The 14,691-nt window shown below is 53.1% G+C and overlaps 1 protein-coding gene across 4 annotated transcripts in view; it reads right to left on the reverse strand.

Annotated features, from left to right (window-relative positions):
* The window catches only part of ZNF831 (zinc finger protein 831), a 111,826-nt gene that overhangs the window by 34,827 nt on the left and 62,308 nt on the right, over positions 1–14,691 (reverse strand). For all 4 annotated transcript variants that reach the window (XM_045444079.1, XM_045444080.1, XM_045444081.1 and 1 more), the window contains one exon: positions 12,533–12,684. In XM_045444079.1, coding sequence (XP_045300035.1) covers positions 12,533–12,684 — 152 coding nt within the window. The remainder of the gene's footprint in view (positions 1–12,532; positions 12,685–14,691) is intronic.

Raw genomic sequence — 14,691 nt, forward strand, 5'->3', positions numbered from 1 at the left:
AATGCGAACATTCCTAGACTGGCTCGAGGGGGATTTCAAGGGCCAGGTGAAACGAATCAGTATAGGTGAACACCTCTGAGACCCATCTACACCCCCATTTTACAGGTGAGGATGTGAAACAAAGACAAGGGATGACCCTTGCCCAAGAAGGTAGTAAGAGGGAAAGTCAGGACTCAAACAAATTCTTCTCAATCTAAAACCAAAATTTCTTCCCCAGTACCAGTCTTGGGCTAAAAAAAAAGGCTAAGAAGGGGGCAGTGCTGGGATTACGGGCTTTCTAAGGTCTCTTACAAGGTGGCTGGGCAAGACGAGATGTCTAATGTAAGAGGGTGCCTGTGCGCATGGATCCAATGAGAACAGAACCGTGCTCTCAAATTCTAGCTAGATTTCAAGCCTAACCTCTCTCTGCCCAAAAGGGAGATTAGGAAAGAGTGGTCAGGCAGGTGTTAAAGGCAGAGTAGCATCAAAACCAGACTTTCTCCATATGTCATCAAGAGCCTTAAAGGGGAATGAAGAACAGAATTACTTCCTCATGATGATCTGATACATTCTAATGTTAGTCTACATGTCACTCGTGATTACTTCTCCTCTAGGCTCACGGTTCGTGCCACCATTCTGCCTCAACTTGCCACTAACACCCTGGTTAGAATGAATCCCCCAGGCTCACCCGTCTGTCTCCAAAACCAAAACCTGTCTCCTGAAGACCAGGTGTGGAGGTGGGGAGGGGACGACCCACCAGGGTGAGCCCCAAATCCTTGCTGATCGTGCACCCCCTCTGGAGGTCTGCTGGACACCAACACCAGAGATCATCACTTCCCATTCTGCCTCAGCCTCTGATTCCATTTGGCTACTGGCTTCAGCATTACACGTAGAAAATTCTAGAACAAGACTCAGATTCCTTTTGGGGGCTCTTCCAACTCAAAGTTAAGAACAGTTTTCAGGAGGTCCTTCAAAAGCAGAACAGTCTCCGTTTCAGGTTTGGGACTGAAGGTATGTCGATCTCTCTCTCTCTCTTAAACCCTTCGTATAAACGCACGTTTACCTTGCAAATACCCATATTTCAACTTCTCTTTAACTGACTCTGTCATCCTGCCCTCCCACCTCCCCAACGGAACCAGCCAGGAGCACACTAGCCATTTTTGCCTTCCCACCTTCTGTTGGCGCGGAAATCAGAATTCAGAACGTGTCGCTCCGTTTCTACAGGAATCTATTAGTGACTGCCAAGGGAAACACTTAGCATTTTAGATAAATAAGTAAATAGTAGTTAAGTGCTGTGCGCCCCCATTTCCAGCAGTTTAGTGTATGTGGCAAAATTTCTTTATGATGCAAGGAGGGGAAAAAAGGTCTGCCGTCCCTCCCCTCTGCAGTGGGGGCCCGGGCCGAGGGGCCCTCGGGATGGGCGTCGGAAGCATCGCGGCCCCTCCTCGTCATGTTCCTGTTTATGCTAGCCTCCTCTCCCTTCTCGCTCCAGCCGGCCTTGTCAGAGTCCCTCATTTGGAAGCTTAATCATATCAGCGAGCTTACCGCATTGCATTTGTAATGACTTGTTTACCAGTCTGTGCCGGCTCCCTCTGCCAGACTGGGCTCTCCCTAAGGACAAGGGCCGCGTCATGCTATCTGCCTCTCTTCCTGCTCCCACACACTGCCTGGCACAGAGCAGGCCCCTGTAATCGCATGTGAACCCGAGGCTGCGTGACTCTAATCTATGCCACAAAGGTGTCTCCGTTCACCAGTCCCTAAGCTCCTCAAGAAGAGGGCGCACGGCATCCCTGCCCCTCCCCTCTCCAGGGGCACACGGGGGCTCCACTGCTCACAAACATACCCCGCGCTGCGTTAAACCAGGAGCGAGATGGTATGATTCGGACGTCTGTAGGGTTTACCTGCCTTGCCCTCTCTTCTCTGGAGGAACCAGCTCCCCTTCACCCTTAGCTGCCCTGGCAAAGGAGGCCCTGCCCATCCCTCCGCACAAGGACAGGTGAATGATCCACACCTGAATCCCCAGTGATCGGTTCAGGAGACACAGTGCCCCAACCAGGCCGGCAAGGTTCGGTCTGGGGACTCGGGCCGGGAGTGAGGCAGAGAACGTGGACAGGCCGGGCAGGCCCCGGAGGAGCCGATGCTGATGACCCAGAGAAAAGAGGGGCCAAGTGATGGAGAGAAACCGCGTCCTGATGGCAACGGCGGTACCTATGGACCCGGCCAAGCCTGCGGCCACTGTCTTCCGTGAGATGATGTTTTTGTCCAGGCCAGTTTCACCTGGGTCCCTTCTCCCTACATGCAGAGTCCTTCCTACAACTGAATGTGGAGAGAGCATGGAGCTCCGGTGGCCACATTTCAAAATAAGACAGCCGTGGTGCTGTCCGGGGATAACAGAAGCTTGCAAAGAGGAACACTGTCATTATATTGGCAGGTGCAGCTCTGTGAGCCTTCTCATTTTATCCTGGGAGTCTGGTCTGTGGCCCAAATCCCACACCAAGCCAAAAAGGGCCGAGAAATCTGTCTCTCGGGCTCCTGTTTATAATGCAGCGCAAAGACGCTGCTCGGCCTCTCACCAAAGCCTCACATATTACTGTTTGCTCTCTTGAGCTCCCCGGCGGCCTGAGCTTTCTGGGAGGCAGCTGAGTAACGCTTAGGGCCCAGCAGCCTGCAAATCAATTAATCTCTTCTGCAAATTGCTAACCGGGTCTAATGAATTGGCGAGGCACAGAGAAGTCCTGCATGGCTCTGTGTCCTTTGCAGTGACAGAGCTCTCTTGGAGCAGACCGAGACGTCATGCCTTGACTGAGGAACAAATCTATTAATATTTGGAGAGAACATCAAATTGTACCCGGTGGACTTAAAGTTGAGTCAAGAGAAACTCACTTCTCTGCGATTTAAAACAAAAACAAAGACAGTCTTCTCATCCCTCCATGTTTTTCCCCATTGGATAAGGCCAGCCTTCCGTGTGGTCTGTCTGGGCAAGGCCCCCCCCCACCCCCCATCCCCCCCAGTCCCCAGTGGGCTGCCGGGTGGGGTGGGAAGGCCATGCTGTCCACGGGCACTGGAGGTAGCATCTTTCATGCATCCGAGGCACTTTTTTAAAAGTTGGAGAAGGTCAAGAAAAGAAGACAAACTCTGAAATGCTACAGGTGGGAATGGAAACTGGGAAGCAACCTGGAAAGATCAAAAATGTGCAACGTGGCCCCCAGAGGCCCAGGGATTCCTCTTCTCAGCTCTCCCTAGAGAAACGCTCTGCTCGGGCCGAGAACTATGGACAGCACGTCCCAGGGGAGTGACGCAACAGTGAAATGCTGACCGTGCCAGACTCCCCCTGATTAGAGCGGCTCCGGAACTCCGAGTGCTCCCACCCAGAGAGGCTCTATCCCCATCTGCAAGGTTGAGATAGGTCTCTCTGGATTTATTAACGGTGTGGAAAGCTATGGAATGTGGCCGAGTAAAATAAGCAAGTTGCACAACGAGATACGCATGTGGCCGTTGTGTCAACCACGCACACGGGCACACGCACGCCTAACGGTCTGGCAGATTCCCTCGGAACAGCCGTTTCATCTGCGGCGGAACTGGCAACGGGGGTGGTGGCCACGGCGAACACCAGCCTTTTCCGCCACACTTTTTATGTGTTAAAGGAAGCATCACACACATAACCAAAAACGAATAGTTCACTACTTCGTACCTCTAGGTGGAACCTCGATTTTCCCCAGCTCTTTTCAAACACAAACGTGCCCAGCCCGTCTCCAGGGCCTTCCAGTCTGTTGTGTCCCGGTGTCCACTCCATCTGCCACAATCCTTGCTCCGCTCCGTGCCTGGAGCGATCTTTTTAGCACCCCCAGGGGACGGTCTCCCCACTGCCCTCCTCCCTGCACCCAAATCCTTCAGCAGCTCCCCATCTCCCTCGGAAGCAAGATCAAGCCCCTTCCCCAGTGTCTGCAAAGCCCCGAAGAGTGCCCGGCCTCTTGCTGCACCTGGGCTCAGGGTCTTTCTCACCACCCCTTTCCTCGGCAGGTCGCGTGCCATAGCAGCTTCCGCGTCGCTGTCTGGGAGTCTCAGAAATGGAGTGTGAGGCTGCCCAGGAGGCCTCTGGCAACCCCTGTCCCCTACCCCCCAATGAGGAGGAGAAGGCAGAGGCTTCAAGGAAGGTCTGTGTAGGTGGGTCATCCCATGGCCTCTGCAGCCAACTCTGTCGAATGCAGAGTTTGAGTCTATACAAGTCAAGGCCTTGTAAAAGGTAAAGAAACACTAGACTAGGATGACACGAGTGGATGTTGGTGGGGGGGGGGGCCCTTCCCTTTGTCAAGAAAAGGGCATTGCAGCCCACAAAGTCCCAGGGAGGGGCGACTCACAGCTTGGAGAGAAGTAAAACTGAATCACACAGTGAGAGAGCGGTGCCCTTATAATCTCTCTGACCAAGGAAGGAAGAAAGTCTCAACCGGGTGCTAATGTATTTCTAATGCCCCTCAAGACGTCACGGTCTCTTTCCAGCAGAGGGGCTCTTCCCAGGGCTCGTGGCCTTCTGCCCACAGCAGGCTGGAGCCAGGCTCTATTTACCATGAAACATTAGTGTTTTCATTCTGCAGTGCTCCCTCAACGGCATATGATGTTGGCTTCCCAATGGTTTCTCTTCAAAAGAAACGTATTCGTGTTTCTTCTGAGTTTCAAGGACAAGAGCAAACGTTCACAGGGGTGATGTACAGACGTGACGTTTCTGAAGGTGGCACATGAGTTCTGAGACTTTAGGAGACACGGTTGACCACCAGTTTCACCATCCGGGAGGCCTTCCGCAGAAGGAGCCCCTTATCACTAGTTTGATGGAGGGATTAAAAGTGGCCGGGCCTCCGAAGCTGAACGTGCCTCCTGGGTTTTGTTACTGGGACGGTTTCTGAAGTCTCGGTGTGAAACGCGGCCCCGAACTTCACCGTGTGTACGGCCATAGGCATGCTGGCTGCAGGAAACTGCAAAACCATAAACACCATGTAGTTCTTAGAGCTCAATAAAACATCTCCCTCCATCGATGTGACTTGGGATGTGTCATCCGGGCACAGGGCCACGCTCAGCTCCTCTTCGGTGTCCCAATTTTAGCCTGTGCTCCGGCAGGAGCAGCACCACTGCCAACACGCCCAGCAAAACCCAAAGAATTACCCTCAACCACATCAGCGTTCTCCATTCCAGCCCACAAAGCGCATTTCTCAGGACATCTACAAGAGCACTCGAGAGCAAGGGATGCTCTGATGTACCCCAGCTTTGGAGGAAACAGAACGGGTCTCAGTTAATGGAGCAGGCCCTCTGAACACAAAGGAGTCCAACAATAAATAATAATAACAAAAGCTGATATGTCGGCGGCTAGAGAGAAAGGGATGTGCATATAAACACAGAGACAGGGCGAACCTAATTAGGAGATTCGTTTCTGCAACCCAGGGGCAGGAAGTGTGATATTAGAACAGTAATAGGGTGGCAGGCTCATGGGTTTTAAGCTCCCAGAGACTCGAAAGTCCCACTTGAGATGCAAACAGAATTCAATGATGTTGTGTTCGTCTCCACTAAAACCCCCCACCCCCCGCCCCGCTTCGCCAATTCTGAAAAGAAAAGTATTCATTTCAGGGCAGTGACCTCATCAGGAGAAACATATCAGGAATTGTGTAACCACAACAAAAGAGAATCGGGAGCTGCTTTCACTCAGGTGGTGTCATCCATTCTGTAGGGACATGTGGGTTTTTCACCTGCTTTTTCTGATGGAAAAACAGCCTTCGAGTGCGAGCATATGCACGCACCTGCAAAGCTTCTCTTCTTAAGTGAGACCCCAACGCGGGAGGCGAAGAGTGGAGAAGCCGTTCTTGCGACAGGGGTCGGTGGCGAACTTCCCCCTACACGAGAAGAGACGGTCTTTTGCTGTCCTACACCAGCGGGTTCACGGTGGCACGGAGTAACTGCCCCCCCCCCCCAAGTCCCGAGCTGGCACCAGACGAGGGACACCACCCTCCGCCCCCACAGCAGGGCCCCGTCACACATTTCACCTACGCTCAGGATTGTGAAACACTGCTCCCCACACCGCCCATAAGGCACAACGCCAGGATCTTAATCCCCACCACGACAAACCGACCCATGAAGATGTCATAGCGGTCTTAGAGGCTTAATGCTAAAACCAAACGGCGAACGCTGTGTGGCAAAGCAGGGACACCATATCCTCACCGGCTCCTCAGACAGCTGGCTGTTCATCTTCAAACAGCCCGCGCAGACAGCCTGCCTCTCTTCTCGCCTTCCTGGACCTCAGTGGTGCTCAAACACCTCGTGCGTGAGAACTTCTGCTCTGAGTTCTAGACAACAACACATTCTTGTAATTCATCTACAAAGTTTTCAAAGATAATTCTGACCACAGACTGTTTTGACCCAAGTGCTGGCTTTGGAAGCAAATCTCCCCGGTTAAGACTTGGTCCTATCTGTGGTGTCAGAGAGGTTAAAAGACATCAAAGTGAACATCTTCAGGTTCAAAGTCACCATCCCTTCCTCTCCAGAGCTTTCATCTTGTACAAATGACGTGGCATCAGACAGACAGATAATCCTTAAGGTTGAAGGCAGTGGTGCCACATAACTGAGTCCAGCAAGGGTAGGGGCTGGAAGTTGCTTTTTTAGATGAAAAGGTTTCTTTTATGAAGAAAATAACAAGTTTCTTTTGTTGCGCTTAGCTCACTGCCATCCAAACCAGACACCCTCTGGACTCTTCTGTTGTTGACGCCTCTCCAAAACACAATCAGACATGAAATCTGCAGATTGCCTGCGCCTTCCTTCGTTCTCCAAGAAGTTTTGGGGGCTGATTTGGATCAAGCTTTCAACGGGGCTGAGCCTCAAGGAGACCTCCTTCTGCTTGTTCGGTGGTTCGTTCAACAAACACCTACTAAGAACCCAACGCTACGTGAGGCACTGAGGCAAAGGCCGAGATGACCCATCAGCTTGGGAAACAGGGCCCCGATTAACTCCAGTCACTGCCACTGGGGAAAGATCACCTAAGATGAATTCATTCACCAAAGGGACGAAAACTTCACAGCAAATAGTGGGGAATTAAGGACTTTGAGAATTCCTCTTGCAACCAAAAGCTATGAAGATAAGCTGATGAACCTACAAAGATAAAAATAAACCTTCAAGGTGAGGGGTTGTAACAGCAAACTGGGAGCTAACTGCTAAAATCAACTAAGGTTAATCAAGTGCTAATGGGGTCAGAGTACATTTTTACACAAAACTGTAGAGGAGACCGATGGGCTAGTCTTGAGTTTACGTTTCCTCTCACAGGAAGATCAAGAGGGACTCCCCACCCCCCAAATGTTATAGGGCTTCCTCCGTTTTCCCAAGGCCTTCTCTTCACTCCCTGGTATGTACCTCACTCTGCTGGAGCTACCTCCTCGGTTTCCTCTTGCTCATTTGTCATCTAGTCAGATTCTGTCAACGAGTTTCAACCAACCCAGTGGTCACTCCCATCGGCGTCACGAAAGGCTGCGCCCTGAGCGTGATGTGTGGTTTCACTTGGCAACCCATCTACATTATATTGTGAAAATTCTTCTGAAGGGCAGGGATGAGAGCTAACGGTGAGGAGAGAGGGACAGAGAGAAAGTGGTGTTGGCAAGGGGTCTAAGTTTATAAGCAATTTATTGGAGAAGGGTTTCATCCTGTGATAATGGTCGTCTCCCCAGGCAACCTCTGAACTGAGGTGTCCCATAAAGAAAGCTTGGATTACAAGGTCTTTCCTCAAGTAGATGTGCACTCTCCTGGGGATATTCATGCAAATCCTTTCCATGAGGAGCCCTGAGTTTCTAAGATTAATCCCATCTAACATCACAGCTCCACCTTGATCCTGAAGTAAATGTGACTGAAGAAGTTCTCTGAGGAAAGCGTGAAACTCCTGCCCACTGACAGTCGCGTTTAGCCGGGCTGTCTGGTAACCTGTTGCCACTTGGTATTTAAAAAGAAACTTCCAGCCTCCCCTGTCCCCTTGCTGGAAACCTGGATGGGACAGACCACTGAATTCAGGTTTCAAAAAAAGACTCTGTTCTCAAGAGGGTCTCAAAGACTCTAATCACTCTAAAAATTTATAAATTAGGTCTTTATCCTTCATAACTCCTCTGGCCTTCTGCTTGCAGATGACTTCACTGCCAAGCCATCTGTTAATTCCAGTGATTAGTACCAAGCTATCAGAATAGTTTACAGAGGAGGGAAATTAAGCATCCTTTAAAAAAATATTTTTCAAAAACATTCTCTTCCTCTCCTCCTCCTAAGTTGTTGACAAAGAAGATTTGCCAAAAATGAAGACGACGAAGAGTCAGTTACAGCATCTTATTTCAGCCCCTGGACACAAGTATTCTTGCCTACTTAATTTAAGAGGTTTCACTGATTCTAGTTGACCTACAAGGATCAGGACCAAAGATTTTCCCTACCTTTTAACTGGGAAATTCCGCCCCCCCCCCCCACCCCAAAGACCCTTTCCAATTTCTTTGTTGGGTTTCATCAAGTCCCCCAAGTTACAGCCCCTCAGGCACCCAAACTAGATGATTCCATCACTGTCCCGCCACGGAAAACAGGTCCTCCTTCCCCCTGGACCCTGCAAAAACAAAAACAAAAACCAAAACCACGTACACAGCTGCATGCATTCACAAGCACACTGGTGCACACACACACGCACACACATGCACAGACACGGCGAGGTCAGCTCCCTCACTTAGAAGCCAGCCCTGATCTCTCCATGCGGGGCCTGCCAGGTCAAAGGATGGGAGAAAGCTATTTGTCCATGGTGGACGACCTAGGCCCATCGTCAGGCTCCTATGAAGTCACGGCACTTTTCTTCAAACACCCAACAGTCAGAGAGCCTGTCACTCCTCTGTGAAATGCCGGTATGAGCAAGTGGTGGCAAAAAAATTCCCAAGCCCCTCTGATTTCCAGGAGGTATTTCTTTTAGTGCACTCGCCACCCTCCAACTCAACGTTGTCCAGCACGACCTGTCCAGCCCGCGCTTCCTGCTTTACCCAGCCAGCCATCCCTGTTCACACTCTGACACTTCAATGAGGGACAGGGAGTGATTAATACTCCCTGGGCAAACGCTCGGCCCACATCCCGCAGGCTCACACCTGCTCTTAACGGACATCCACCGCGTTCTTCCTAATTGCAGGGAGGGAGCCCTCTGAAAACGGGCACCAGTGACCCAGGCCTCTGGCGCAACCCACTTCTCAAATAATAAACACGAAAGCATTTGTCACCACTCTGGGCTATCGCTGGGACATCGTAATACCTCTGTGTGGGCTACGTCCCGGGGGGGGGGGGCGGATCTTAAATATGAATGGCCCCTCATTTCTTAGCTCCCCATTTAGACTTTGTTTCTGACGGTGTGTGTGTGTGTGTGTGTGTGTGTGTGTGTGTGTGATGGTGCCCCAGTTTGTTCTGAGGCTTTGGTATGAAAAGCTCACGCTGAGATAAGTATACAGAAGTGGGATTTCTCCCAACATGGAGAGAGTCTCGAGATCCCCTCCAGGAGCCCATATGGATAGGAACAGACCCTTCCCCCGAGGATGAGAGAAGCTTTTAAGGGGAAGGAGGAGTAAAAGGGACCATGAAAGGTCAGACGCTTCCCAACTGGTGTCCCTGCTCACACTGGGGCCCCCAGGGTCACCATGAGCACTCCGGGTACTACGTATGCAAATTAGGAGGAGGCACCCATTTCCGCTGGTGGACGGTGACAGGGAGGGAGAGGGGAGCCGGGGCTCCCTGCTTTGGTCTGACAGCCCCACAGAGTGCAAGGCTGGGCAAACCGGGCAGCTGCTGGCACAGTCCCCGTGGCCCTACGCAGCGGGCCTGCCCACGCCCTCCCCAGCCTGCCCCTGGGCTTCTCCCTAAAGAGGAGCCGATGGGTCCCCTGGCCCGACACACCCGTCCTGGTATTGAAGCCACTTGGAGCCACTTGGACGACTGTTCCCCCAAGTGGGGAACAGGCCCAGCCGCTGGTGGGCTGCACGACTCCCTCTTAACGCCTATGCACCAGTTTGGTCTACAAAAGAACGTTCCTGCCTCAACTCTTCGCACACAATAAGAGCACACTTGATGTGCGTCCCTCGACACCGAATGTCCACACGTGCCACTCCTTTTTTTTCACCTAGAAACACATTTTAAGGTCGCTTCCATTGGTTCACAGACAGGGGGAGAATCGTAGAAGCCAAGCGGTTCAACGATGGCCCCCAAAATGGTACGTCCGAGTCCTAACTGCCAAACACGTGACTGTGACCTGACTCGGACAGAGTCTTTGCGGCTGTAATTAAATTGAGACTCTTGAGTGAGATCATCCTGGATTTGGGAGCGGCCCTAAACCCCACAACAGGTATACTTACAAGGGGAAGACACGGGCGGCGGGGGGGTGGGGAACCTGATCCACAGAAACACAGGGGAGAAGCCCAGGTGTCGACAGAAGCAGAGGCTGGACAGACACAGCCAGGGGACGCCTGAGCCACCAGAAGCTGGAAGAGGCAGGAAGGCTCCTCCCCTACAGCCTTTGGAGAGAGTGTGAGGCCACCGGCCTCCACAACCGTGAGAAAAGTAATCTTTGTTGTTTTAAACCACCAAGTTTGTGGCGATTTTTTCAGGTGGTGCCCAAGTGAGGCACCACCCCAGTGACCATCTCCGGCCTCCCACCGGGGCCCGGCGCACATCTGGGCTGTCTGCCCTCTCCGGAGTCTGCGTTCTTGCCCCCGAGCCCGTCCTCACCACCCGCCAGTCCAGAAAGCTTCTGTTCTACTCCCCCTACATCTGCGTTTCCGGACGAAACCCCTCATCTCTCAAGAAAACTCCCCCAACGCTGACCTTGTCCTGTGCAGACAACGAAAACACCTATCACCGCATGCCCCACGCTCACTGGGCGCTCAGCCCACGCCCGTTTTTACGGAGGTAGGCTTGTCGTGCCTGGCAGATCATGACAAGCGGCATTTATCAGCCGCCGTGGGGGCAGCACGGTGCCCAGTGGATCCTCGTGTGGAGCCACTGGGTAGGTAAAGCCTTCGTCGACGACGGCCTAACTGTGCGGGCACAGACCCCCAGTGTGATCTGAGCGAAGGGCGAACAGCTAGTGTGTGTGTCGTCACCCGTCACCACAGCAGGGACCGCTGTCCTCTTCAGGGCAGAGTGCGCTCGCTGCTCAGCAGCATAAACGTGGCCCCAGATGTGAGTCTCCCGCGGCAGCCCGGTTTTGCCGTCTTTAAGGTGCTGGGAGACAGCTGGTGGGAACGTTCTGCAGTTTGGGATAACTGGCAGAGTTCCAGGGGGTTCTGGTGGGTTCTGCAGGGAGGGGGGGGGTACCACACAACCAAATCCCTCCGGGCAGTTCCCCGGGCTGCATTGATGGAGGAGGAAAGTAATGGAGTTGGGGATGTGGACATCCACTGGAAGAAAGGGTAAAGCTGGGCAACCTGAGGCATTCCGCCTACCACCCCGCCCCCGCCCCCTCCCAGCCTCTCCCACGTGATTTTAACCCTTGATGTTCCATAGCGAAGACAATGTATTTCCTGGCCAACCGGTGGAACAAATACTTACCTCGATTTAAATTCTCACCAAGAAAAAAACAAATAAATTCTCACCAAGAAACAAGCCACAAGGAACCCTTGTCCTGGCCTACGGGAGAGGGCTTTGGGGCCTGGGGGATGGGGGGGGGGGGAGGGAGAGGAGGGGAGCACAAAAGAGCCACCCGCCTGCAGGGGGCACTGGTGCTACACAAAGGTGGAGGGGGAGGTGCCCCAGCCAACTCTCCCCAGGGACCAAAACCTCAGCCATCAGACACAGCCCAGGGTCAGCCCTTGAGCCAAAGAGACAATAACCAGCCACAAAAGGATGGTAATTCAGTCACTGCTGGCCAGATGGGACCCTGCAACCTTTCCACAGACGACCTTCATTTTTCCCAGTTGACACCTTGCAAACAAGACTAAGGCCGGTGCGTTATTGCTGGGGAGGGGGAGAGAGGAGGGGGAACGGAGGTCCAGAGAAGCTGAGTGATTTGCCCTGATTGCCCAGTGATTACGGCTTAAAATAGTCCTTTTTCCAGGAAGCACCGCCCATTAGTTTATCCTTGGTTTGTTTCTGGGCATGACGAGGCGCCTCTGACGGCTTGCGTGTGAGCAGCTCTCGTGCGTCGTCGCCGCTCATCTTTCTAGTTCACACGGACGCGCAAGCCCCCCGTGGACCCACCGCAGAGAATCGAGTGGACTTCCGTCTCAAAGACGGGGTCCCCAAGAGTTCTGACTCACGTTTTCGAGGTCCCGGGAGAATCTGCACGCAGCGCAGGGCCCGGCACACCTGGCCAGCGCTGAAGGATGTGTGCCCACTTCTCAATATCTCAATGTTCTCCCCGCTACTTTGGGGGCATGGTGACTATCCCCCAGTTGTCACACTTGAGTCCTCACACCTTCAGGGCTCTCAAAGGCACAGCTGGCTGGCTGCTGCCCACCCTGCATCCCCAGCATCTGACGAGGGGCCTGGGCCCTTGCTGTGCCCAGTTGGGACTCACCTCCAAGGAGAACATTACCTGCCGTTTCTGAAGAAGGCTTCCTGGGGGTCCTGCGTGGGCCCAGCCCCTCGAGTGGGGGGAGGTGGCGGTCTTTCCTCAGCACCCTGGGTGGCCTGTGCAGGCCGCCTCCTCTCAGCTGAACGCGGCTCTGTAAGAAACCCCCTCTGCGCCTGTGGGACAGAGAAGCACACGTGTGGTGAACGGTCTTGAGAACGTGTGCCCGGGAGCCCACGCACAGACACTGATAAAGGCGACGCTCAGACAATGAACCCCAAGTCCCCGTGGGGCGCCCGGGAGAACACAAGGCCTCCACCTCTGAGCAGCCTGTCAGCTCAAGAAACTCCTCGTCCTTCCTCCCACCATCTCCCCCGCTATGACACGGGGCTAGATTGTTGTAGGGACTAAATGAGATAGTGCTTACGAAATGCTTTCCTTGCGACTTCGCACAGAGCAAACGCTCAGCGAAGGTTAGCGGCTGTGTAATTAAACACCGAATCGCATGGGCTTGACTGCTTAACAGGCAAGCTTCTCAATACAATTCCCTGCAATGAAGGAAACGTTCTAGAATCTGCACTGACCATAGAGTGGCCACGCACCACGGGCGGCTACTGAGCATTTGAAATGTAGTTAGTGTTTCTGAGGAACTCACGTTTACATTTTATTTCATTTTAATGAATTTAAATCACCACGTGTGGCGAACGGCTACTGCCTTGGACACCGTGGGCTCGGAGGGTCTACTTTGGAAACATGGGCATCGTAGACTTGCCATGCGGAGAAGCCCTTCCAGTGGTCTCATCCCCAGAAACAGTATTCACATCCCAGTGGGAGGACACGACAAGGGTTGAGAAAGAAAATACTAGGCCTTACACTTATTTGTATCTAGACTTTCTTGGATCTACAGCTGTACGCCCTTGTTAATATACATAATACGTTAGCGGAGTAAAACGAACATGTAATTCCTAGGTAAACGATCGTGCATTTATTAGGATATGCAACCAAAAGCAGACCAGCGAGCTGGTCCCGTGCCACCATTTTGCAGGCGAAAGAACCAAGACGCAGAGCAGCTGCCGTGTTGCCCTATGACACGCAAGACCGCGTAGCCAAGTGGGGCCAGACCCTTGATCCGGTGGCCCGCACCCTTTCGCCCAGGCCGCCATCAGCGGTCAGCTCTTCGAAAAGACCTTCGCACTGCCTCTCCCTGCCCACTTGAGTAACAAGGACAGCCTCTCTTTTACAAGCCCCAGTTCACAAGAACCCTACTCCCAGACACTCTTCAGTCTGGGGCGAAGGTGAGGCGACCTGCTTGGCCATCTTCCTTTCTCATCTGTCTGAGCCGCTGCCAGCTTCCAGCTGCAATCCCCTAATCATCAGCGCCGCTCACAGAATTTTAAGTAAGATCTGCAGAATGCTGTATTCTCTTAGGAGCTGATTTTTATGGCACCAACAATGAGAAAGTGACTTTTTGTTCGTCTTTCTGCAGTCTACGCGTTTGGGAGAGGCTCGGCTACCTCCCTGGCCTTGGACAGGAGCTGTCATCCCCCAGGGGGCCCTGCCTTGTTCTCTGAAGCAGTCGCCCCCGCTTGTCAAGACCACAGGTTCCTGAAAGAGCTATCTGAGCCAGGGTGGGGAGCTAATCACAAGCCCCAGAACCAGTCAGGGCTCCTGCTGGGCCCAGACAGAGAGTGATTTCAAAGTGTAGAGACAAAGGGAGGGAGGAGGGTGGGGCGATGCGGGGAGAATTCTTCTCTGTGTGCTGTGGGTCACCTTTACCCCAAGCCAGTGGGTGACTGCCACAAGCCTGCAGGCGTTAAGAAAGGCACAGTTTGAACTGCAGAGAGGTTTTGCTTTTGGAAAACGGCCTAGTGAGGGACTGCAGTCAATGAAAATAACTAGGAGACTGAAGAGTCCCAGCCCCTGAACCCAGCTCTCATTAAGGTGGAATCTGGGCCCCCTTGGGCCCTCATGGGGGACTGCCTTTGGAGCAGTATTTGATTTGGTCACGGTCACGGGTCTGCTTCTCCCGCCCCTGGGCTCTCTCAGAACGTTCTGCGTGCAGCCCCTCGTGGAGCGCCGTCCTCTGGGCACGGACACACCGGGTGCGGCGGGGGGGGGGGGGGGGGGGGGGCAAGCCTCTCACCATCACCCAGGCCTCCTGCAGTTTAGCAGATGCCACGAAT

Source organism: Leopardus geoffroyi, chromosome A3 (genome assembly GCF_018350155.1).
Source record: "Leopardus geoffroyi isolate Oge1 chromosome A3, O.geoffroyi_Oge1_pat1.0, whole genome shotgun sequence".
Lineage (NCBI taxonomy): Eukaryota > Metazoa > Chordata > Mammalia > Carnivora > Felidae > Leopardus > Leopardus geoffroyi.